General features: G+C 46.6%; 1 protein-coding gene across 1 annotated transcript; it reads left to right on the forward strand.

The window, feature by feature from the left end:
• Positions 1-218: 218 nt before the first annotated feature.
• Positions 219-27,623, forward strand: LOC309797348 (protein FAM170A-like; the record flags this gene model as incomplete). Its single annotated transcript, XM_082645936.1, has 5 exons — positions 219-288; positions 2,619-2,759; positions 3,572-4,164; positions 27,476-27,557; positions 27,607-27,623. 5 exons carry the CDS (start codon positions 219-221, stop codon positions 27,621-27,623), a joined length of 903 nt encoding a protein of 300 aa, XP_082502062.1.

Raw genomic sequence — 27,623 nt, forward strand, 5'->3', positions numbered from 1 at the left:
CAACCTTGCAAACATAACAGCCCTGGTGAGCACTAGGCAGTACTGCTGGTTCACTAAGCGGTACAAGTTTTTCAGCCTTTTAGGAGACTTGACTATTTTTGTTTGTATTGAATCATTTCAACGGATTGCCCAAGAGCCAACAAGGGCCAACCTGTAGGGAAAAGGAGGAGTTGGACATCTCTTGAGACATCTTCTAAGGGAGACTTCTAGTTGGTACCATGAAACGGCGACAAAAGAGGAAACATCTGGAAAATGAAGAGTCCCAGGAAACTGCCGAGAACGGAGGAGGTATGTGGGGGGCAACTTGCTGGGGCACATGGGTTTCTGCCAAACTAAACCTTCTCTAGGATGGGGGGGACAGAGAACGTGTCACCTGTGAAGCAGGGAGCGAAAGACCTCGTCTCACTGATGCTGCCGTAGCCATCCGGATCGTCCCTGTGGTGTGAGACGGCACAGAACGGCCAGATGCCCCTGGGAGATGGGAGGTCAGCTCCGCTGGTCTGGACACTCTCTCCTGGGGCTGCGGGGCCTGGAGCTTTGTCGGACTCACAGCAGGCTGCATCCTGCTTGCACAGACCTAGAGGTGCAGCTTTTCTCAGTCCCCGATTTCTCTCTTATGCTCTTGGATCTTTCCCTGGGGTCATGAGGTGGGGGATGTGAAGGATGCAAGGATGCTGAGAGAGACCCATGAGTTGCTTGGCCTCTTTTACCAAAGTGGAAAGAGAAGCCCCATGAGTTGAAGGCCCTGTGGAAAAGTATCTTGACAAAAGGAATGCAGTTCGAAAGAAGATTGTTTGTCTAGGGATGGTGTCATATTGAAAGCAAGGAGGTTTTATTCCTTCAACAGGAAGAATTGCCCAAAGGAGATCAAGGGAAGGGAAGGGTTTTCCAGAGACTGAGACCATGTTGGCGGGGGTGAGAAATGTCCTCATGGTCCTGCGGGGAGCTCTGAGAGCCACGGGCCACGGGGTGCCTGCGTGCATTAAATGTAGGCGAGTAGCTTGCCCTGGGCGCGGGTGCTCACACGAGAGTTCCAGCTAGAGGTCTCTGCCCCAGATTAGAGCCCAGTAGCTCCTACCAGGCCCAGGACACTGGAGACTATAGGGTGGGCCCTGGCAATGGAGGTCTAGACAGCAGGCAGATTTTCAGGCAGTGGCTGGGACAGGCGGGGGAAGACAATGACTGCCCCTAACCATTCACAATATTTTGCTCTATGTTCCTGTGTGTGTGTGTGTGTGACTGTGTCTGTGTGTGTGTGTGTGTCATAGTGCAGAGATGAGCAGGATGAATGGGGTTAGAGTGCTTATCAGATATAAAGTCTGCGTGGTAAAGTTCTTGTCACGCTGCCTGGACGTGGGTGACACTCGGTGTACGTAAGAGTGAATACAGAATTCTTGTTAGGGGTGTTTTATGAGACAGAAACTCATACACCCATGTACACTCTGATACAGCAAAAATATCACACACCCCACATATAACTTCCTTAGTAAACCACACACAGCACATGGAGGTATATACATGCATCCCTCCTATACTACGTTCTCATACAACCCACCTGTATCACAATCCTCTCCTCCAACACCAAACGCTGGAGATGAGATATGTATATAGACACACACACTATATATATAGGACACACACACACACACATTATATATATATGTATCTGCTCTACTCTCGCACAAAAACAGCTAACTTCAGCCATCGCTAAGTACCTCTATAAGAGCCAGTCACGTGTCATACACACCACACTTATAACACATTCTTGAGTAATGCCAGACCCGCTTTGTACAAATCACAGTAAACCACAGTCTCAGTAACCCATGTCAGGGTTGCCAGATAAAATATGGGCTATCCAGTTCAATTTGAATTCCAGATAAACAACAAGTATTTTTTCTGTATCCGTATGTCCCATATATTGTATGGGCCATACTTACACTAAAAGTAAGTAAGACCAAATACTGCATGGGAATACTTACACTAAAAAATTATTCTGGGTTTATCTGAAACTGAAATTTAACTGGGTGCCCTGTATTTTTCTTCGCTTAGTTTGGCAACCCTTATATACTTACCAGCAGCTCAGGTATTATATATTTATTGTATTTTTGTTTAGTCTGTGTCTTCCACTACTAGAATGTGCAGCATTACCAGAGACTAGAACAATGGAAGAGTGCCAGATACTCAGGAGTAGCAGCTTACTGAATCTTGGTGAATGAATGAATGAACACACACCATAAATACAAGCCACACCATGTAATGAGGAAAAGTTACATGTCCCAGAATTCCTGACTTGTGAACAGAAACCATGCACACAAAGGCCACAGACACAGATAGACACGTCTGCACTGTGCTCCCCATGCCAACCCCACACTTACCACAGACTTAACTGATACACATCACTCACTCTTCCCACACACTCACAGTCACCACCGAGGCCTACATTACCAACTAGACAGTGAGAGAATAAGTATTGATTGGAATTAAATCCTGGAGGATCCACTGGGAACCACACTCTCAACTGTGTGTATTCACTGCACCTGACACGTGTCACACACTCAGTAAATATCGGTGGACAGAGGACTGATGAACCCACCCTGAGCCTTTCATTCCTCCCTCAGGAATCTCGAAGTCACAAGAGGATCCCCCTCACCTTGGATCCACTGTGGTGGCCCAAGGCTGCAGCCCAGGGGCAGGGGAGGTCTCCTCTGCCCCTAAACACTTCTCCTGTGCTTCTTCTCCGTGCAAGCTCATGTACGCCGGTAAGGGCACGGGGCTCCTCAGGTGAGGGGGTGCTTGGCTGTGAGGCAGGAGGCACACAGATCCCAGGGAGGCGGAGAGGAAACCCAGGGTCATCAGAGGTGATGAGGGCTCTGTAGAGGAGCCTGGGCAGGATGGCTGAGCTGTTACGACGGCGTGGATCCCAGCTGAGTCAGGGGTGGGGGGCGGGTGTCAATCCTGGTACTACCATGGTGCGGAAGTCAAGGAGCAGGGGCCGGAAAGGTCTGGACTTGAGGTGGAGGGAAGAGGGACCAGATTAAGCATCTTCAGAGGAAAATGTAGGGTTTCTCTTTGCCTTTGCTTCCAGAGAAGGACAGAGTTCTGCATCATAGACCTCCAGCCTGAGAGCAGCACCATCCAGCTCAGGTCCACACAGCTCACACACACATGCGCCCTCCAAGCACAGCCCTTCTCAGTGCACACATGAACCCCAAGCACATGATCCACAGTACTCTCCTCCTGCACCACCGCCCCATTCCACAAGGAATGCACCACCGATATTCCCAAACTCACACTCCTCGTCATACACGCATCCATCTGCATCCCTCACATACCACAGTCCTCACCACCGTACTCCACACCCGTGTATACAGACACAGCTCCAGTATCCCCCAACATGCAGAAAAAAGCCCACAGATGACACCAGATACACCACTGCCTCCTACGGCCAACAGACACCAAGCTCACGACATAGCTACGTCATGCAAATGTCCCTCTCCCGTCTACCACACCTGCTCCCTCAGCTTCTGGTATGGCCCATGCATGTTATTATGATTTTAATTTCCTTTTTCAGGAATCCGGATATCACATCGAGACACTGCCCAGCCTACCGCACCCCTAGCCCAGGTTCAGGAAAAAGGGGAGACCGCTCCCCAATCACACTGTGTCTCCTCCTCACCCTCTTCACCCTGTAAGAACGATCTGCACACAGACAAAGAGGAAAGGGGCATGAAAATATACTACATGCAGGTACAAGTGAACAAGGGTGTCGCTGTCTCCTGGAAGACAAAGAAACCCTTGGAGTTGCCTGAAAAGCAGCTGAGGATAGAAGAAGTGACCCTTCCTGAGGATGCGTGCACAGTAGGCACTTACCCCTCTGATGTGTCCACCGAAAACCTCCTGTCTGACAGTGAGCCCACTGGGGAGGAGAAAGAGTATGAGGAAAGGGCAGAGCCAGGCAGCCCATCAGGGTCACCTGCCATCGAGGAGACACCCAGGGCCAAGACACCGGACTGGATGGTGACCATGGAGACCGGCTTCAGGTGCATGGCCTGCTGCCGTGTCTTCCCCACCTTGGAGGTCCTCCAGCAGCATGTGAAGGGCGGCGTCCTGGAGGGCTTCAGCTGTCGTATCTTTCATCTCAACATGGCCCAGTGGATGGGCAATGTGGAATCCGAAATCACCCCGAGGAGGAGGACAAGGAGGACAAGGAGGACGAGGAGGAGGAGGAAGAGAAACAAGAAGGCCCCAGCCCAATGAGACCCCGTAGGCAGGCTCTTTCCTCTCTTTTGATTTCCACACAGCAACTGAGATTCATGGGACAGAAGATCCTGGAAACGGTGTGGTCTTGGAAGAGGTAAGGCTTGAGGCTGGCAGTCTTCTGAGCCTATGTCACGAGGGCCCAGAGGAGTCTAAGGGAAGGAGCCGCACACATGTGCTGGTTGATCTAATGGCTGTGAAGTTGCATCAACTTGGGACACACCCAGCACTTTCAAAGGAATTGAGCTCTGTTGACTTAAACAAGAAGGTGGAGCCTTTTCCTAGGAGTTTTCTCAGGGTCTGCACGATGGACCTCAACTCTTAGAGGACGTACCACCAGCAGCTCCTTGTTGGGAGAGAGAGCCAGGAGTGGTCTGAAGAGAGGACAGTGGCCCTTGCAGGACCAGAACTTTGAGATCTGAGAGCCTTGGGCCTGAGCTGAGATCTCACCCGGACCACTGGACCTAGCCTTCTGTGACAAAGGGGAATATGAAAGAGAGTCACGTGGAAATGAGGTCCCCCGAGATATGGAAGTGTTCCAGAACCTTCGTTGCGTGGTAGTTGATCTGGAGCCAAGCTCACTGTGGTGTGTGTGGCTCTGAGCATTAAGGCAACGCTGGAGGGTAACCCTGACCAGCAGAGCTTGGAGTGCTTCTTGTCTCTTCCTGTTCTACCTCAGTTGTTTTATCCCTTCCAGGGAGAAGAAAGCACCCTCGGGATAGTTGGTAGTAAACCAGGGTATATTCTCCCTCAAGGGGACCCGGCCTGCCCTTCATTCAAGATGCTCTGGAAATGGGAACTGACTCATGTTATCGAATTGGCTGAGGGAGCACAACTCCCATGTTGATTCCGGTCAGACATGTTCATCAGACCTAGAGCTTTTCTCCTGATTCAAATCAAGTAGGGTATTAGTAGACTTCCCATTTATTTCAGCCCTAGAGATAGCACATGAGCAAATATAAAAAATCTCTGTGTATCAAAGCATTCTAATGAGCCCTTTCATTTTGCTGTTCATTGTGAAAAACACGCTCACTTTATCTCTGCCAATGAAGTGTTTCCACTTGACCCATGATGCCCCACGATCCCATTAGCCTCACTGAATTTAGGGAGCCCATTATGATGACATAATTTCCCTCTCATTCCTGGCCTGCAGAGAAGAGCAGCTACAGAGCATTCCAAGACTGCTAACGCTCCCCTCACCAATACGTTTCTTAAACTTCTGGCCAAGGAAGTGTCCTCTGAGCCCTCCCAGGGCACATAGGGGGTTTGGGTGAGCAGATCTTATGTGATAAACCCACTCCAGTGGTCTGGCATTCCTATGCCTTTGTAAACCTTCTACAGTGGTGGTTCTCAGCTGGGGACACTTTTGGTCCCCCCTCCCAGGAAATATGTGGCAGTGTCTTGAGACATTTTTTTGTGTGTGTGGTACACGGGCCTCTCACTGTTGTGGCCTCTCCTGTTGTGGAGCACAAGCTCCGGATGCACAGGCTCAGTGGCCGTGGCTCACGGGCCTAGCTGCTCCACGGCATGTGGGATCTTCCCGGGCCCTGGCACGGACCCATGTCCCCTGCATCAGCAGGCGGACTCTCAACCACTGCGCCACCAGGTATGCCCCTTGAGACTTTTTTCTTTAAGGAGCTGTTATGAATGAGCCCCACGTGGCTGGTGCACATGGATGTATCAAGGCACTTTTTTTTTTTTTTTTTGGTACGCAGGCCTCTCACTGTTGTGGTCTCTCCCGTTGCAGAGCACAGGCTCTGGACGCGCAGGCTCAGCAGCCATGGCTCACGGGCCCAGCTGCCCCGCGGCATGTGGGATCTTCCCGGACCGGGGCACAAACCCGTGTCCCCTGCATCGGCAGGCGGACTCTCCATCACTGCGCCACCAGGGAAGCCCTCAAGGCACTTTTTATTGTTACAACTAGGGTGGCAGGGAAGAGTATGTGCCACTGGCCCATCTTACATTGCACAGGACAGCTCCCAACAACAAAGAGCTATCCAGTTCAAAATGTCAGTCATGCCAACGTCAAGAAATTTTGCTACAACATACTTAGAAAGTCCTGGCATTTTGACTTTAGCATACGCTAACTTTGGGTACAGGTGTCAGTCATTTGAGCAAACTGTTGAAGGCATTCCCAGGTAGCCAAGCTAACACGCTGAGTCTGGAATGGGTGTTGAATGCACTCGTATCAACAAATCCAGCCTAACCCAATATTACATTACTCCCACCTGCTTCAATACCTACAAAATCCACACACATTATTTCTCAGGTTTCTATTGATATAAATTATACAATTCCTTATTTTAGCAGATAGTGTCTCCTCATGGTCATCCTTTATACCTGGTGGGTACCCACCCCTTCCCTGCTCCCATCCCCATTTCAAGGACTCTAGTCTGATTACTAGGTCTGGAAAAACGAGAGGTAGTGGAGGCAAGTCTTGAGGATCCACAGACCCCTGCAAGGAAACTATCTCAGAGTAGAGGCAGACTTCCTTCTAATAGCTCAGCAGGCTCATCTAAGAGGTCACAGGTCAGAGGTCACAGGCCTCAGCTTTGTTGGAATCTGCCCATGTATTTCCACCTCAAATTTCCAGGATTCTACTCCTTCCCACTGATGCCCTAGGACATAAGAGAATCTACAAGGTTGTGAATCAATGTGTTTTCATTCAGCCACTGACTGAATTTGACTTTGGATCCCCTTAAAAAAATAAATAAATAAAAAGGAAGGAAAGAAAGATAGAAATGCTGATTATAACAAGTCCCCCAAAGTGTTGCTATGTAGCCAAGCTCAAAGCTAAGACAGAAAATCCCCAACGGTAAAAACAGATTTCGAGCTCAAGCTATCAACTGGGAGTTGAAACTGAAGGCCCTACAAAGGCCAATGGAACTGGATACAAAGCTAAAGATTTAGTCTTTAGCATAGGTGGGAGTCAAGGTTAGAGGAAGCCATGCACTGGGAGTGAGTTGTGAACTACTCAACACTAAGAATGGAAGAGCAGCTCTTTCATTGAATGTGAAGAAAGAAACAGGTAGTCCCTAGTTGCTACCACTGTCTTTGAACCAAACTAAAGAACAAGGTCAACCAGAAGGGCAGATATGAGAATCAAAAAGGAAACCTCTCTGGAATCCTCACTGAACCAAGTCTAAGTTCTGCTCTACTTGTGGTCTTTCACTTACAGAGACAAACCTTTTGGGCTTACCACAGGGGATCAACAGACTTTTTCTCTCAAGGGCCAGAAAGTAAATAGTTTAGGTTTTGTGGGCCATCAGTGCTCGTCACAACCACTGAACACTGTCAGCACAATGGGAAACACTCAAAGATGGTAAATAAATGGATGGGCCAATAAAGAGCTTTTATGTTCCAATAAAGCTTTAAAGGCAATGAGCCAGGTTGGGCTCACAGGAGGTAGTTTTCCAGCCCTTGACTTAACTCACTAAACTACAAATTACCTTGAGAGTTGGTGGTTTGATAGCTACCAAACCAAACCAAACAAGAAAGCCCTAGGATTTCTGACATCTAATGCAATGCAATTTGAGGTAGCATGGACTTTACATACACATGTGAAGGTGTGGTCTAGGAAACCAATCTTGGAAACCTGCCTCTCACATTAAATACATCTTTTGCTGAGTAAAGCCCTTTAACCAAGTAAGTGTTAAACATCAGTGAAATGACTAAGAAGTAGGAAATGGTATGCAAACCTCCTCCTTAACAACTTGTTCCCATCATTCTAGGTTTCTTCCCTATGCACATTTTTCCTTAGGGAATCGTTGATAAATTTTACCACTAAAACTTACCTATTTCCACTCTCTATCTTCAGGATTTGCCCAATCACTGTTACTTTGTAAACAATTTAAAAAAGTTTTTTGGGGGGTAAATTCCTTTTTTCCCACAGCTAATGGTTCTGTGTGTCATAGTGTCTGGAACGACCCAGCTACTTCTCCAGTCAGACCAAGCACTTGAAAGGACAAGCCGGTACCCCGAGCTATCCATCCATTCACCCAGTAAGGAAGCCTGATGAGGAGAACTAGGATGTGTAAATTTCTACTGTTGGAATTAAAACAGAATATTCTGGGCTGCATGGATTTATCCTAAACTTCAAATGCATTAATTATAAATAGACCGTTACACTGACTACTATTCTGTATCTTTGAATAACCATATACATTTTTTCTTTTTATAACTGATTTCTAGAGGTCTATTCCTTAATTTTGGCCATATATATGTAGACCTCATGATGATAGGATTTCTTACTGTGAGGGATTAATATGTTCTTAGTAATTTTTAATATTATATTTTACATTATTTTACTACCTATGTTACTATAAAAGTAACAGTATTTTACTGGAAAATTGATGCTCAATGAAAAATTTAAAATATGGAAGTTACATGTGGAAAAAATCCCTGAAAACCTTGCCACTGTTTACATAAGGGTGAATATCCCTTTACAGATGATAGGATGCATTAACACACACACATACATGTTTGATTAAGGTATGTGATGTACCTACCTAAAATACATTAAACTGTTACATGCTTCTGTCATTAAGTTTAAGCCATCATTTTAACAGACCTGTTATTACATAACTATCTTAAAATATAAAGACATTCCTATTGAATATTTCACTTTTACAAAATTTAGTAACATTGACATGCTACTCACCTTTTCTATTTGAATTTCCTAATTATAAGGTCCTATTCTGTGAGTTCTATATCAAAGGGATGCACGTTCTATGTTTTGATATGTACTCAGCAACTTCACTTTGAAAATCAATTTTTCAATCCACCGCTAGGAAAAAGTGTGCAAGTCAGTCGTTGAATAAATATGTTTGATGAAATTACCAGATTTCAACAAATAATTTTTTTCTTTTTATCTCAGGCCAGAGAGGAGTAAGGAGATAGAGAACTTGACAAAAGTAATCTACTTCAAACAGCCTCTTTTCTCTACTTAAGAAGTCTTGATGAAAGTAATGCTAAAACCCTTGGGAGACAATCACATCAAAACCTAGACGGAAATGTGGTGAATAAGAAACCAACGATCAGTTCATTTACATTCATTTACATTTCATTCATCAAGACTTGAGAAGACACCCTTAACTCAGGTCTTCTCTTCAAACTCCATCTTTCCTTCTTGACCTTCATTTGGCCTCTTCCCTTACCCTCAAGCTGTGGACTAAGGACACAAGGGCAAGATGGGTCACTAGTGTCCTCCATCCCCTAGCGACTGTGCTTTACATCAGTGGAGTACCGAAGGCAATAACCAAGTAACAGACACAAGAGTGTATGAAGACGAAGAGATTCTGATAAGGCTTTCTGTGACAGTGTGGGCCGAGTCGGCTGTATATGCCTGCTATCACCTGAAGGATGAGCAGCCTTAGGGGAGAAGTGCTCAGAAGGCAGAGCCTGGCTCCCTAGAGGCTCTGCGTCCTCACAGCCCCCTCCAAGACCTCAGTTGCAGCTTCGGCCACCAATCTCTCTCCCTCTGCCTACTCAGAGTTTTTGAAGTCTTCTTTCCTCCACATTTCTCTTGACAGGTGGGGGAGGAAGATGAGGTTCAGGCCAGCTCAGACTCCCCTGGGATCCCAGCAGGATGCCTATCATGAACCTCCCACCTTCTAGGAAGCTCCTAAAATCTCCACACTTGGGGGAGGTTTCATTTCATCTGTGCTTCAAATTGCTGGCTGGAGATGGCCTGTTGGAAGGTGGCTAAAAGCAAGTAGGAATCTTCGGGTAGCCTGGACTTTGTCGACTGTCAGACATCTTCAGGGATATTCTAGGAAACGTTGTTTGTTCTAGAGAAGGGAGGGAAACAATCCAATTGTCCAATAATGCTTGAATGGAAAATAAATGATGCTATACGCATTTGATGAAATAATATCAAACAGTCAAAAATCAAAGACCTAGATCTATATGGACTGATGTGGATAAATCTTGAAAAGATAATATTGATTGAAAGAAAATAAGATAAACAATCTTAGATTGTGATAACAGGGATGTAAGTATTTAAATATTTAAATCAATTCAACATATTGCTTCTATATATAGAGATGCAAGAAAATAAACTTTATCCAAAGAACACATTATTTACATTTAATATGTTCATTTATTTAGGAGACCCAAGAGAACCCACAGATAAAGTAGCAGGAACTAATAAGACAGTTCAACAAGGCACACACATACAAGATCAATAAATTTTAAAACTCAATCAGGCTCCTCTACACTGGCGATAATAAATTAGAAACTGTAAAAGAAAATAAGAAAAAAAGAAGATCTAAAAATTGTCACAAGAGCCATATAAATTATTTAGAGCTAAGCATACGTAAAAGTAAATATAACTAACAAACTGAGTAAGACCACTTAAACTCCGCCCAACCCAAGGATTAAAAAACCGCTGTTCTTACTTTATGAGAACAGGCCCTCTTCTTAAGTAGCAGATCAGTAAGTGAGAGTGAATCAAAGAAACACAGCATTTGAAAAGTCAGCTAGGCCAAGCCTCTCGATTGCACAGACAGAAGCTGAAGCCCAGATAGGTTGAGTTACTTGCTAAAGGGCCCAATGTCCTGACTCAAGGACTAGCATTTTTCACTCAGTCGCAAGACACAATCAAATGCAGTACCTTGGAAAGAGATGGGGAAAAAATGAAGAAATCAAGTATATAGTTCCTCATCTTTAAGTACAGAAATAGCCGTGACAATATTACACGTATTGAGGGAAAATTGAAGTGCAGAGTTTAAAATGTCAATAATCCACAGGGAAACTGGAGACCATTTAAAATATTCATATTAAATCTCTCTAGAAAAGACATTAAAAGATCTTCAATCAAAATGTGAATTTTATAATAGACATGGTATGATACAATTTATAGCAGATAAGGTATGAACCTTTCCCTTTCACGGGAAAGGTTCGGCTGGGGAAAAGGAATTGTTCTTGAAAATGGGGCGTGTGCTACTGCTGACACTGTGCTCAACCTAGGTCCACCGAATGCTCTGATGTCATCACTGAGGTCACAGAATTCCACTGTGCGCCTGGCAACCTTGCAAACATAACAGCCCTGGTGAGCACTAGGCAGTACTGCTGGTTCACTAAGTGGTACAAGTTTTTCAGCCATTTAGGAGACTTGACCATTTATATTTGTATTGAATCATTTCAATGGATTGCCCAAGAGCCAAGAAGGGCCAACCTGTAGGGAAGAGGAGGAGTTGGACATCTCTTGAGGCATCTTCTAAGGGAGACTTCTAGTTGGTACGATGGAATGGCGACAAAAGAGGAAACATCTGGAAAATGAAGAGTCCCAGGAAACTGCCGAGAATGGAGGAGGTATGTGGGGGGCAACTTGTCTGGGGCACATGGGTTTCTGCCAAACTGAAGCTTCTCTAGGAAGCGGGGGACTGAGAACGTGTCACCTGTGAAGCAGGGAGCGAGAGACCTTGTCTCACTGATGCTGCCGTATCTATCCGGTGGGTCCCTGTGGTGTGAGATGGCACAGAACGGCCAGATGCCCCCTGGGAGAGGGTAGGTCAGCTCCGCTGGTCTGAGGACTCTCTCCTGGGGCAGCCGGGCATGGAGCTTTGTCGGACTCACAGCAGGCTGCATCCTGCTTGCACAGACCAAGAGGTGCAGCTTTTCTCAGTCCCCGATTTCTCTCTTATTCTCTTGGATCTTTCCCTGGGGTCATGAGGTGGGGGATGTGAAGGATGCAAGGATGCTGAGAGAGACCCATGAGTTGCTTGGCCTCTTTTACCAAAGTGGAAAGAGAAGCCCCATGAGTTGAAGGCCCTGGTGAAAAATATCTTGACAAGTGGAATGTACTTTGAAAGAAGATTGTTTGTCTAGGGATGGTGTCATATTGAAAGCAAGGAGGTTTAATTCCTTCAACAGGAAGAATTTCCCAAAGGAGATCAAGGGAAGGGAAGGGTTTTCCAGAGACTGAGACCGCGTGAGCGGGGGTGAGAAATGTCCTCAGGGTCCTGCGGGGAGCTCTGAGAGCCACGGGCCACGTGGTGTCTGCGTGCATTAACTGTAGGCGAGTAGCTTGCCCTGGGAGAGGGGTGGTCAACCCAGAGCTCCAGCTAGAGGCCTCTGCCCCAGATTAGAGCCCAGTAGCTCCTACCAGGCCCAGGGCCCTGGAGTCTGTAGGATGGGCCCTGGGAATGGAGCTCTAGACAGCAGGCAGATTTCCAGGCAGTGGCTGGGACAGGCTGGGGAAGGCAATGACTGCCCCTGACCATTCAGAATATTTTGCTCTATGTTCCTGTGTGTTTGTGTGTGAGAGAGTGACTGTGTGTGTGTGTGTGTGTGTGCGTGTGTGTGTGTGGTAGTGCAGAGAAGAGCGAGATGAATGGGGGTAGAGTGCTTACCAGATATAAAGTCTGCGTGGTAAAGTTCTTGTCACCCTGCCTGGACCAGGCTGACACTCGGTGTACATAAGAGTATATACAGAATTCTTGTTAGGGGTGTTTTATGAGACAGTAACTCATACACCCATGTACACTCTGATACAGCAAAAATATCACACACCCCACATATAACTTCCTTAGTAAACCACACACAGCACATGGAGGTATATACACGCATCCCTCCTATACTACGTTCTCATACAACCCACCTGTATCACAATCCTCTCCTCCAACACCAAACGCTGGAGATGAGATATGTATATAGACACACACACTATATATATAGGACAAACACACACACACACACACACTATATATACATCTATTTCCTCAACTCTTGCACAAACACAGCTAACTTCAGCCATCTCTAAATACCTCTGTAAGAACCAGTCACGTGTCATACACACCACACTTATAACACATTCTTGAGTAATGCCAGACCCGCTTTGTACAAACCACAGGAAACCACAGTCTCAGTAACCCATGTCAGGATTGCCAGAGAAAATATGGGCTATCCAGTTCAATTTGAATTCCAGATAAACATTTAATTTTTCAGTATCCGTATGTCCCACATATTGTATGGGCCCTACTTACACTAAAACTAAGTCAGGCCAAATACTGCATGGGAATACTTACACTAAAAAATTATTCTGGGTTTATCTGAAACTGAAATTTAACTGGGTGCCTTGTATTCTTGTTCGCTAAGTCTGGCAACCCTTATATACTTACCACCAGCTGATGTGTTATATATTTATTGTAGTTTTGTTTAGTGTGTGTCTTCCCCTACTAGAATGTGCAGCGTTACCAAAGACTACAACAATGGAAGAGTGCCGGATACACAGGAGTAGCTGCTTACTGAATCTTGGTGAATGAATGAATGAACACGCACCATAAATACAAGCCACACCATGTAATGAGGAAAAGTTACATGTCCCAGAATTCCTGACTTGTGAACAGAAACCATGCACACAAAGGCCACAGACACAGATAGACACGTCTGCACTGTGCTCCCCATGTCAACCCCACACTTACCACAGACTTAACTGATACACATCACTCACTCTTCCCACACACTCACAGTCACCACCGAGGCCTACATTACCAACTAGACAGTGAGAGAATAAGTATTGATTGGAATTAAATCCTGGAGGATCCACTGGGAACCACACTCTCAACTGTGTGTATTCACTGCACCTGACACGTGTCACACACTCAGTAAATATCTGTGGACAGAGGACTGATGAACCCACCCTGAGCCTTTCATTCCTCCCTCAGGACTCTCGAAGTCACAAGAGGATCCCCCTCGGCTTGGATCCACTGTGGTGGCCCAAGGCTGCAGCCCAGGGGCAGGGGAGGTCTCCTCTGCCTCTAAATACTTCTTCTGTACTTCTACTCTGCGCAAGCTCAACTACGCTGGTAAGGGCGTGGGGCTCCTCAGGTGAGGGGGTGCTTGGCTGTGAGGCAGGAGGCACACAGATCCCAGGGAGGCTGAGAGGAAATCCAGGGTCATCAGAAGTGATGAGGGCTCTGTGGAGGAGCCTGGGCAGGATGCCTGAGCTGTTCCGAGGGCATGGATGCCAGCTGAGTCTGGGTGTGTGTGTGTGAATACTGCTACTACCATGGTGGGGAAGTCAAGGAGCAGGGGCCGGAAAGGTCTGGGCTTGAGGTGGAGGGAAGAGGGACCAGATTAAGCATCTTCAGAGGAAAATGTAGGCTTTGTCTTTGCCTTTGCTTCCAGAGAAGGACAGAGTTCTGCATCATACACCTCCAGCCTGAGAGCAGGACCATCCAGCTCAGGTGTACACAGCTCACACATACACGCGCCCTCCAGGCACAGCCCTTCTCAGTGCACATCAACCCCAAGCACGTGCTCCACAGTACTCTCCTGCACCACAGCCCCATTCCACAAGGAATGCACCACCGATATTCCCAAACTCACACTCCTCGTCGTACACGCATCCAGCCGCATCCCTCACATACTACAGCCCTCACCACCATACTCCACACCCCTGTATACAGACACCGCTCCAGTATCCCCCACCACGCACATGAAAAGCCCACTGATGACACCAGATACACCACTCCGTCCTACGGAAACAGACACCAAGCTCACGACATAGCTATGTCGTGCCAATGTCCCTCTCTCATCTACCACACCTGCTCCCTCAGCTTCCGGCATGGCCCATGCATGTTATTATGATTTTCATTTCCTTTTTCAGGAATCCGGAGATTTCATCGAGACACTGCCCATCCTAGACCACCCCTAGCCCAGGATCAGGAAGAAGGAGAGACTGCTTCCCCATCACACTGTGTCTCCTCCTCACCCTCTTCACCCTGTAAGAACTATCTGCACCCAGACAAAGAGGAAAGGGGCATGAAAATATACTCCATGCAGGTACAAGTGAACAAGGGTGTCGCTGTCTCCTGGAAGACAAAGAAACCCTTGGAGTTGCCTGAAAAGCAGCTGACGATAGAAGAAGTGACCCTTCCTGAGGATGTGTGCGCAGTAGCCACTGACCCCTCTTCTGATGTGTCCACCGAAAGCCTCCTGTCTGACAGTGAGCCCACTGGGGAGGAGAAAGAGTATGAGGAAAGAGCAGAGCCAGACAGCCCATCAGGGCCACCTGCCGTTGAGGAGAGACCCAGCGCAAAGACAGCGGACTGGATGCTGACCATGGAGACCGGCTTCAGGTGCATGGCCTGCTGCCAGGTTTTCCCCACCTAGGAGATCCTCCAGCAGCACCTTAAGTTCAGCGCACTGCAGGGCTTCAGCTGCCGTGTCTTTCATCTCACCATGGCCCAGTGGATGGGCAATGTGGAATCCGAGAGCAACCCTGAGGATGAGAACGAGGAGGAGGAGGAGGAGAACGAGGAGGAGGAGGAGGAGGAGGAAGAGGAGGAGGAGGAGGATGAAGAGAAGCAAGAAGAAAAGGAGAATGAGGGAGAGCAGCCCACGGGGGAAGGCCCCAGCCCAAAGAGACCCCGCAGGCAGTGACTCTTCTCTCCTTTGAATTCCAAACAGCAACTGAGTTTCATGGGACAGAAGATCCTGGAAGATGGTGTGGCCGTCCCTTGGAATAGGTAAGGTTTGAGGCTGGCAGTCTTCTGGGCCTATGCCATGAGGGCCCAGAGGAGTCTAAGGGAAGGGGCCGCACACATGTGCTGGTTTACCTAATGGCTCTGCAGTTGCATCAAATGGGACACACCCAGCACTAACAAAGGCATTGACCTCTGTTGACGTAAACAAGAAAGTGGAGCCTTTTCCTAGGAGTTTTCTCAGGGTCTGCACGATGGACCTCAACTCTTAGAGGACGTACTGCCAGCAGCTCCTTCTCGGCAGAGAGAGCCAGGAGTGGTCTCAAGAGAGGACAGGGGCCCTTGCAGGACCAGAACTTTGAGGTCTGAGAGCCTTGGGCCTGAGCCGAGATCTCACCCTGACCACTGGACCTAGCCTTCTGTGACAAAGGGGAATAGGAAAGAGAGTCAGGTGGAAACGAGGTCCCCCGAGATATGGAAATGTTCCAGAACCTTCGTGGCGTGGTAGTTGATCTGGAGCCAAGCTCACTGTGGTGTGTGTGGCTCTGAGCATTAAGGCAATGCTGGAGGGTAACCCTGACCAGCAGAGCTTGGAGTGCTTCTTGTCTCTTCCTGTTCTACCTCATTTGCTTTATCCCTTCCAGGGAGAAGAAAGGACCCTCGGGAGAGTAGCAGACAGAATGCCGTGGTCTGAAGGAGGATGAAGGGACCGGCACTCAGTCTAACATCATATGACAATAGAAGCGTCCTATGCAATAAAGGGCATTTTCCAAACCTTTCCTGGAGCTTTTATTCAATGACATTTTTCTATCTATGCATCTATCTGTCATCTACATCTGTGTCTTTCAAGGTTTGTGAACAAGCTTTCACATAAGCACTAGAGACGTCCGCCAGCATTTTCCAGAAGAGGCCTGCAAATTGCTGGGGACTCCTCACAAATAAGGTACGGCCACAACCCCTGCCACACAGACTCTGCGCGTGGCCCTCCTGACGTACTCCCACTCTCTCTCTGAATTTCACAACGTCTGAGATGAGGGTGCTGGCTGGAGGCAATGATCACGTGCAGGCTGAATCTTCTCCAGATTCTGATTCTCTTCCTGGGCATATCGTCCTCAAGCACAGTTTCCAAGTCCCTGGCCACAATGATCTCTCTCCTTCAGTCCTTCCCTCCCTCCCTCTCCTGCCTCCCAGTGCAGAGAATACTTTTTTGCATTTGAGACATTTATTTTTTGTTCACAGAATTCTCACCTGTTTTACTGTGGCCTCCGTTGTGAACATTCCAAAGCTGAGAATTTTCTTTTTTTCTCCCTCATTTCTGCTGAGTCTTTACCTTCCTAATGCAGTGAGCTCACAGTGCCTAGCTGACTGGATGAGGAAAAAAAATCAAGGGAGCAAAGAGAAATAATAAAAGAATATATCAGTTAATTTTTCATAGTGTTATCCAACTACATATTTTTAAAATTTTGGAATAATATTAGGAATCTTCTCTTTATAAAAAACTGAATTATTAGGCTTCCCTGGTGGAGCAGTAGTTAAGAATATGCCTGTGAATGCAGGGGACATGGGTTCGAGCCCTGGTCTGGGAAGATCCCAGGTGCCACGGAGTAACTAAACCCGCACGCCACAACTACTGATCCTGCGCTCTAGAGCCCATGTGCCACATCAACCGAGCCCACGTGCCACAACTACGGAAGCCTGCGTGCCTAGAGCCCATGCTCCGCAACAAGAGAAGCCACTGCAATGAGAAGCCCGTGCACCACAGCCAAGAGGAGCCCCGGCTCACTGCAACTAGAGAACGCCCGCTAGCAGCAACAAAGACCCAATGCAGCCCAAAATAAATTAATTAATTTTAAAAAATTGAATTAGTTTCAAGGGTACAATGTATAAAAGTACAATAAAAGCCCCCCTTCATAACCCCCCAACCCCACTCTCAAGATGGAATAGATATGCTGTGATACAATTTATAGTCGTAGTACTACTACTCCTCCCACCACATCCGAAATCCTCTGAGCCAGGTGCAGCAGCTTCCTTTCACAATGCTAGGACCCGCCCCAAGACGGATGATAATCCCTTTGGACATTTCAAGGAGCGGCACAAGGCAACAATACATGGGAAATGCCACTGACAGCTCAGAATATCCATGGCATTTCTAGAGCCTCGGCACTGCTCACGCTCTGGGAATGAAGGTCCAAAAAGCACATCGGACAATGTCCATAGTTGTAAACAAGCTCCACCTTTGAAACACAATCTACATAGAACCACATATACAAGCCTGCACAATGGATGAAGCCAAGGTCTCCTCCATGATTTCCCTTCTGACCACCTTATTGTCTCCTCAACCATAAAAGTGAACTTGAAACTCAGGACCTTGCCTTGTCACCAGAAACATCCAAGCTTGGATCAGTCTTTCTAAGACCAGATACTTGCTCTCTGAACTATTAGAGACTTGTCACATACACACAGGTAGAACAGGATTATTTCTCTCTACCTGGGGACCTGGAGTCTTTCACATTGCTCCTGTTAAAACTCTCACAACAGCAAAACTTTACCTACAAAGGGTTCAAGCTATGACACTCCCAATTTCCACAAACCTCCTCAGCTCTTGTGAGTCACATGCAGCCAATTCCAGGAATTGGAAACATGGTTGTGAGGATGAAACTGACTTTGGGGCTCCCCTTGGATATGGTCTTCCAGACTTACCAAAAGGCCATTAAGAGGAAGGCTTACCCCACCTCAGGGAAACCCGAGGCAGTACTTGCAGTCAAGGGCTGGCCATGGCTTCTGAGCTACATCCAAAAAGAATTTCATACTGTACCTGGATCAGCTGAAGCCATTTCTGACTGTCCGAGAGCCAGCATGTACCGCTCCTCAACTGCCTCCATTGTGGATCATCAGTAGGGCTGTCAGATTTAGTAAATAAAAGTACAGGATACCCAGTTAAACTTGAACTTCACATGAATAATAAGTCATTATTTTTAGTATAAGTAGATCCTATGAACTATTTGGGGCATACTTATCTTAAAAATATACTTGTTGTTTTTCTGACATTCATATTTAACTAAACAGCCTACATTTTATCTGTCAACCCTACCCTTCAGAAATGATGGAGGCTCATAGAGATCCAGGAGATGCCTCAGCGCCTCCTCAGCTTTTATTTCTACGTCCTGGACAGGGAGCACGCACCTTCCATTCCCAGTCATTGGCTAGAATGGAGGATATTCTCTGTTTTAGAGCTTTTTCTACTTGTCATTGTTATTATCTTCCTTATTTTAAAGAGATGTTTCTTTTCTCCCAAACTTAATAGCTCATCCAAAAGTATTTCAAAGTTCATTAGACAAGGGAAAAAACAACATGGTTCTGAAAAGTGAAGGAAACCGCCTGGTGTTTAGTCAAGAAGTAGTAGGGAGATAGAAAAAGCCAAACATAATAAGCAAATCTCTCCAAGGGTATTTTCAGAGATTGATACCCTCCCACACCCTGAAAATATTATTACATCAAGAATGTAGAACTGCTAACCAAATGTAAGGCTCCCATATGATTCTATCAAACTGAGGATGCTTCTTTAGTAAGCAGTGAGCACACTTGCTGCCCCAGGGACCTTGGCAGTGGCAACGTAGGGATCTTCCCTTTGGGATGGAAACAGCAAGTTTTCCTGTGGTCTACACACTGGCCCCCAAAATACTACACTCCCAATACTTGTCAACTTTAAGTATTTTTCTACATATCTCCATTTTTCTGTTGCTATTTGGACTGCATCCTAGACTTGACACTACGTAAATTGCATTCAAGAAGCTATTTTTAAAAGTTGGTAGGAAACCTTAAATGTATAGCTTGCAGTCCCTGGCTTACTTTCATCCAGGTGCATAAGGGTTTTCAAAAGTAGTCAGGTTAGTTACCCCATATCACAGCCCCACGCTTGTGTCACAGATATAAAAATGGAACATGATATTTAAGGTTTTAGTTGCCAAATCATCAAGCCTCCCAGACAGAGGCAATAGAGCAAAATGATTACAGAGGCATGGATTTTGATTTGCTCCAGTGTCTTGGGCAAGTCACTTGGCCTCTGTATGTATTTGTACTTATCTGCACTTATCTGTCACTTGGGGGTCATAATTGTACCTGGTCCATGGGTACGTTGTACAAATGATCTGTAAAGTAGTTACAAGAAACCGACACAGAGTAAGCACTCCACAGACATTGGCTATTAGCTATTGGAAATAGTTCTCCGTGAAACAGATGACTTGATCAGTGGATGACTCGGTGGGAGACAGTGCATCACAGAATCACAGCATGTTGAAAGTGACCTAGTTCACACTCTTATGTGAAAAGAAGAAAAGTGTGCATGGGTAGAAAATGTCTGAAACTTTACCTAACAAATAGTTCATCATGTTAGCATGGAGGATTAGAATAAATCAGGAAAGGAGGAAAGAAAAACTTGAGTGTCATTCAATTTCTCTATCATTTGTGTTTCTACACTGAGACTCTGAATACACTGGAAGTGCAATTTTTTTTAATGTGGCGGGATAAAGGTTTTCAAGTTTTCCTGATCCATCCGTATTATTATCTCAGAATTGCTGGCAGTTCTTGCCATCTTCTGATCTTCACCCATGTGAGTCAGTGGGCCATTCTGGACGGAGGAGATAATAGAGCAGAAGTGAAGTGAGAGGAAAGGAGAGAAAAGATTTTCTCTTTTCTCTTCAAAGAGGAAAGGTCTTTGGAATGGGAACAACTCACAACCAAACTTTGGGGAAAGGATGTGATGGAAAATGAGACAAACATCCTATCCCTGTGATGAGAAGGATTCCCTGGGCTGGATGGAGGGAGGTCACAGGTGGCTGGACAAGGAACCCAACTAGGGAGAAACACACACAAGTGCAGGGCAAACACCCTGAGGCCACTCAGCCTGACTCCATGCAAACATGTGTCCAGCAGCCAGCCCTTCACCTGTGGCTCCCCAGCAAGACAGTTACCTCGGGGGTGCCAACTCATTCTGAGTCCATTATGCCTGGCCATTCATAAACCACTGTCTAACGTGTGAGGAATAAACTCTCAATGTTTATGAGGAAACTGGGGAAGGAGATTGAAAGGTTACTTAAACGGAAAAAAAAGAAGTTCAGGAAGGCAGGATGGTAGAGAGACAAGAAAAAGACCTTAAAAGATAGAAAGGATTTGCCAAAGAAGAGAAAGAAAAAGAAATGAATCCGAATGGGTTAACCTGCAGCTAGGAAGTTAAGGAAGATTATTGATGTGTGAAGACTATGGAATAAAGTGAATAAAATTTATCAGAAGTTGCTGAGAATATGCTAAGCAGCATGATTATCAAATTATGAATTGGCTGCAATGGCATTCTAGGGGGACACTAGGAAGGGGAAGCAAATGTTCATGAGATGACAGTGGCAGGTAGAAAGTTGTTTCAGGGGAAGATCAGTCTTGCAGAGGGTGTATCAGAGGAGGGCAAGTGTGAGCAAGCAAGGAAATACTAAGTGTATACGGTTCCTTCACTGAGTGCACCCAGCCCCATGGTCAGCCTTGAGAACAAGCAGGACTTCAGGTACTGGAGCTACATTTCAGTCATCAAGACTTGAGAAGACACCCTTAACTCAGGTCTTCTCTTCAAACTCCATCTTTCCTTCTTGACCTTCATTTGGCCTCTTCCCTTACCCTCAAGCTGTGGACGGAGGCCACAGAGCAAGATGGGTCACTAGTGTCCTCCATCCCCCGGCGACTGTGGTTCACATCAGTGGAGTACCAAAGGCAATAACCAAGTAACAGACACAAGAGTGTATGAAGAAGAAGAGATTCTGATAAGGCTTTCTGTGACAGTGTGGGCCAAGTCGGCTCTATATGGCTGGTATCACGTGAATTATGAGCAGCCTTAGGGGAGAAGTTCTCAGAAGGCAGAGCCTGGCTCTCTAGAGGCTCTGCGTGCTCACAGCCCACTCCAAGACCTCAGTTACAGCTTCGGCCCCCAATATCTCTCCCTCTGCCTGCTCACAGTTTTTGAAGTCTTCTTTCCTCCACATTTCTCTTGAGAGGTGGAGGAGGAAGATGAGCTTCAGGCCAGCTCAGACTCCCCTGGGATCCCAGCAGGATGCCTATCATTAACCTCCCACCTTCTAGGAAGCTCTTAAGATCTTCACATTTGGGGCAGTTCTCATTTCAGCTGTGCTTCAAATTGCTGGCTGGAGACGGCCTGTTGGAAGGTGGCTAAAAGCAAGTAGCAATCCTTCAGGCAGCCTGGCCCATCTCGACTGTCAGACATCTTCAGGGATATTCTAGGAAATGTGGTTTGTTCTAGAGAAGGGAGGGAAACAATCCAATTGTCCAATAATGCTTGAATGGAAAATAAATGATGCTATATGCATGGGATCAAATAATATCAAACAGTCAAAAATCAAAGACCTAGATCTATATGGATTCACGTGGATAAAACTTGAAAACATAATATTGATTGAAAGAAAATAAGATAAAGAATGTTAGATTGTGATAACAGGTATGTAAGTATTTAAATATTTAAATCAATTCAACATATTGCTTCTATATAGAGAGATGCAAGAAAATAAACTTTATCCAAAGAACACATTATTTACATTTAATATGCTCATTTATCTAGGAGACCCAAAAGAACCCACAGATAAACTAGCAGGAACTAATAAGACGGTTCAACAAGGAACACACATACAAGATCAATAAATTTTAAAAGTCAATCAGGCTCCTCTACACTGGCGATAACAAATTAGAATCTGTAAAAGAAAAATAAGAAAAAAAGAAGATCTAAAAATTGTCACAAGAGCCATATAAATTATTTAGAGCTAAGCATACATAGAAGGCAATATAACTAACAAACTGAGTACGAACAGATAAACTCCGACCAACCCAAGGTTAGGAAAAGACTGTTGTTACTTTATGAGAACAGACCCTCTTCTTAAGGAGCAGATCAGTAAGTGAGAGTGAATCAAAGAAACACAGCATTTGAAAAGTCAGCTAGTCCAAGCCTCTTGATCGCACATACAGAAGCTGAAGCCCAGATAGGTTGAGTTACTTGCTAAAGGGCCCAAAGTCCTGACTCAAGGACTAGCATTTTTCACTCAGTCGCAAGACACAATCAAATGCAGTACCTTGGAAAGAGATGGGGAAAAAATGAAGAAATCAATTATATAGTTCCTCATCTTTAAGTACAGAAAGAGCCGTGACAAAATTACACGTATTGAGGGAAAATTGAAGTGCAGAGTTTAAAATGTCAATAATCCACAGGGAAACTGGAGACCATTTAAAATATTCATATTAAATCTCTCTAGAAAAGACTTTAAAAGATCTCCAATCAAAATGTGAATTTTATAATAGACATGGTATGATACAATTTATAATAGATAAGGTATGAACCTTTCCCTTTCACGGGAAAGGTTCGGCTGGGAAAAAGGAATTGTTCTTGAAAATGGGGCCTGTGCTACTGCAGACACTGTGCTCAACCTAGGTCCACCGAATGCTCTGATGTCAGCACTGAGGTCACAGAATTCCACTGTGTGCCTGGCAACCTTGCAAACATAACAGCCCTGGTGAGCACTAGGCAGTACTGCTGGTTCACTAAGTGGTACAAGTTTTTCAGCCATTTAGGAGACTTGACTATTTTTGTTTGTATTGAATCATTTCAACGGATTGCCCAAGAGCCAAGAAGGGCCAACCTGTAGGGAAGAGGAGGAGTTGGACATCTCTTGAGGCATCTTCTAAGGGAGACTTCTAGTTGGTACGATGGAACGGCGACAAAAGAGGAAACATCTGGAAAATGAAGAGTCCCAGGAAACTGCCGAGAACGGAGGAGGTATGTGGGGGGCAACTTGTCTGGGGCACATGGGTTTCTGCCAAACTGAACCTTCTCTAGGAAGCGGGGGACTGAGAACGTGTCACCTGTGAAGCAGGGAGCGAGAGACCTTGTCTCACTGATGCTGCCGTATCTATCTGGAGGGCCCCTGTGGTGTGAGACGGCACAAAACGGCCAGATGCCCCCTGGGAGATGGGAGGTCAGCTCCGCTGGTCTGAGGACTCTCTCCTGGGGCAGCCGGGCCTGGAGCTTTGTCGAACTCACAGCAGGCTGCATCCTGCTTGCACAGACCGAGAGGTGCAGCTTTTCTCAGTCCCCGATTTCTCTCTTATTCTCTTGGATCTTTGCCTGGGGTCATGAGGTGGGGGATGTGAAGGATGCAAGGATGCTGAGAGAGACCCATGAGTTGCTTGGCCTCTTTTACCAAAGTGGAAAGAGAAACCCCATGAGTTGAAGGCCCTGTTGAAAAATATCTTGACAAGTGGAATGTACTTTGAAAGAAGATTGTTTGTCTAGGGATGGTGTCATATTGAAAGCAAGGAGGATTTATTCCTTCAACAGGAAGAATTTCCCAAAGGAGATCAAGGGAAGAGAAGGGTTTTCCAGAGACTGAGACCGCGTGAGTGGGGGTGAGAAATGTCCTCAGGGTCCTGTGGGGAGCTGAGAGCCACGGGCCACGTGGTGCCTGCGTGCATTAAATGTAGGCGAGTAGCTTGCCCTGGGAGAGGGGTGGTCACCCCAGAGCTCCAGCTAGAGGCCTCTGCCCCAGATTAGAGCCCAGTAGCTCCTACCAGGCCCAGGGCCCTGGAGACTGTAGGATGGGCCCTGGGAATGGAGCTCTAGACAGCAGGCAGATTTCCAGGCAGTAGCTGGGACAGGCTGGGGAAGGCAATGACTGCACCTGACCATTCAGAATATTTTGCTCTATGTTCCTGTGTGTTTGTGTGTGTGTGTGTCTGTGTGTGTGTGTGTGGTAGTGCAGAGAAGAGCGAGATGAATGGGGGTAGAGTGCTTACCAGATATAAAGTCTGCTTGGTAAAGTTCTTGTCACCCTGCCTGGACCTGCCTGACACTCGGTGTACCTAAGAGTGTATACAGAATTCTTGTTAGGGGTGTTTTATGAGACAGTAACTCATGCACCCATGTACACTCTGATGCAGCAAAAATATCACACAACACACATATAACTTCCTTAGTAAACCACACACAGCACATGGAGGTATATACACGGATCCCTCCTGTACTACGTTCTCATACAACCCACATGTATCACAATCCTCTCCTCCAACACCAAACGCTGGAGATGAGATATGTATATAGACACACACACTATATATATAGGACACACACACTCACACTATATATATATATATATATATATATATATATATATATATATATATATATATATATATATATATATGTATCTCCTCAACTCTTGCCCAAACACAGCTAACTTCAGCCATCTCTAAATACCTCTATAAGAACCAGTCACGTGTCATACACACCACACTTATAACACATTCTTGAGTAATGCCAGACCCGCTTTGTACAAACCACAGTAAACCACAGTCTCAGTAACCCATGTCAGGATTGCCAGAGAAAATATGGGCTATCCAGTTCAATTTGAATTCCAGATAAACAACAAGTAATTTTTCAGTATCCGTATGTCCCACATATTGTATTGGTCATACTTACACTAAAACTAAGTAAGAACAAATACTGCATGGGAATACTTACACTAAAAAATTATTCTGGGTTTATCTGAAACTGAAATTTAACTGGGTGCCTTGTATTCTTGTTCGCTAAGTCTGGCAACCCTTATATACTTACCACCAGCTGATGTATTATATATTTATTGTAGTTTTGTTTAGTGTGTGTCTTCCCCTACTAGAATGTGCAGCGTTACCAAAGACTACAACAATGGAAGAGTGCCGGATACACAGGAGTAGCTGCTTACTGAATCTTGGTGAATGAATGAATGAACACGCACCATAAATACAAGCCACACCATGTAATGAGGAAAAGTTACATGTCCCAGAATTCCTGACTTGTGAACAGAAACCATGCACACAAAGGCCACAGACACAGATAGACACGTCTACACTCTGCTCCCCATGCCAACCCCACACTTACCACAGACTTAACTGATACACATCACTCACTCTTCCCACACACTCACAGTCACCACCGAGGCCTACATTACCAACTAGACAGTGAGAGAATAAGTATTGATTGGAATTAAATCCTGGAGGATCAACTGGGAACAACACTCTCAACTGTGTGTATTCACTGCACCTGACACGTGTCACACACTCAGTAAATATCTGTGGACAGAGGACTGATGAACCCACCCTGAGCCTTTCATTCCTCCCTCAGGAACCTCGAAGTCACGAGAGGATCCCCCTCGCCTTGGATCCACTGTGGTGGTCCAAGGCTGCAGCCCAGGGGCAGGGGAAATATCCTCTGCCTCTAAATACTTCTTCTGTACTTCTACTCTGCGCAAGCTCAGCTACGCTGGTAAGGGCGCGGGGCTCCTCAGGTGAGGGGGTGCTTGGCTGTGAGGCAGGAGGCACACAGATCCCAGGGAGGCTGAGAGGAAATCCAGGGTCATCAGAGGTGATGAGGGCTCTGTGGAGGAGCCTGGGCAGGATGCCTGAGCTGTTCCGAGGGCATGAATGCCAGCTGAGTCTGGGGGTGTGTGTGTGAATACTGCTACTACCATGGTGGGGAAGTCAAGGAGCAGGGGCCGGAAAGGTCTGGGCTTGAGGTGGAGGGAAGAGGGACCAGATTAAGCATCTTCAGAGGAAAATGTAGGCTTTGTCTTTGCCTTTGCTTCCAGAGAAGGACAGAGTTCTGCATCATACACCTCCAGCCAGAGAGCAGGACCATCCAGCTCAGGTGTACACAGCTCACACATACACGCGCCCTCCAGGCACAGCCCTTCTCAGTGCACATCAACCCCAAGCACGTGCTCCACAGTACTCTCCTGCACCACAGCCCCATTCCACAAGGAATGCACCACCGATATTCCCAAACTCACACTCCTCATCGTACACGCATCCAGCCGCATCCCTCACATACTACAGCCCTCACCACCATACTCCACACCCCTGTATACAGACACCTCTCCAGTATCCCCCACCACGCACATGAAAAGCCCACAGATGACACCAGATACACCACTCCGTCCTACGGCCAACAGACACCAAGCTCACGACATAGCTATGTCATGCCAATGTCCCTCTCTCGTCTACCACACCTGCTCCCTCAGCTTCCGGCATGGCCCATGCATGTTATTATGATTTTCATTTCCTTTTTCAGGAATCCGGAGATTTCATCGAGACACTGCCCAGCCTAGACCACCCCTAGCCCAGGATCAGGAAGAAGGAGAGACCGCTTCCCCATCACACTGTGTCTCCTCCTCACCCTCTTCACCCTGTAAGAACTATCTGCACCCAGACAAAGAGGAAAGGGGCATGAAAATATACTCCATGCAGGTACAAGTGAACAAGGGTGTCGCTGTCTCCTGGAAGACAAAGAAACCCTTGGAGTTGCCTGAAAAGCAGCTGACGATAGAAGAAGTGACTTTTCCTGAGGATGTGTGTGCAGTAGCCACTGACCCCTCTTCTGATGTGTCCACCGAAAGCCTCCTGTCTGACAGTGAGCCCACTGGGGAGGAGAAAGAGAATGAGGAAAAGGCAGAGCCAGGCAGCCATTAGGGCCACCTGCCGTCGAGGAGAGACCCAGCGCCAAGACAGCGGACTGGATGCTGACCATGGAGACCGGCTTCAGGTGCATGGCCTGCTGCCGGGTCTTCCCCACCTTGGAGATCCTCCAGCAGCACGTGAAGTTCAGTGTCCTGCAGGGCTTCAGCTGCCGTGTCTTTCATCTCAACATGGCCCAGTGGATGGGCAATGTGGAATCCGAGAGCACGCCTGAGGAGGCGGACGAGGAGGAGGAAGAGGAGAACGAGGAGGAGGAGGAGGAGGAGGAGGATGAAGAGGAGCAAGAAGAAAAGGAGAATGAGGGAGAGCAGCCCACGGGGGAAGGCCCCAGCCCAAAGAGACCCCGCAGGCAGGGTCTTTTCTCTCCTTTGAGTTCCAAACAGCAACTGA

The sequence above is a fragment of the Mesoplodon mirus genome (assembly GCF_964341445.2).
Source record: "Mesoplodon mirus genome assembly, contig: HAP1_SCAFFOLD_330, whole genome shotgun sequence".
Taxonomy (NCBI): Eukaryota; Metazoa; Chordata; class Mammalia; order Artiodactyla; family Ziphiidae; genus Mesoplodon; species Mesoplodon mirus.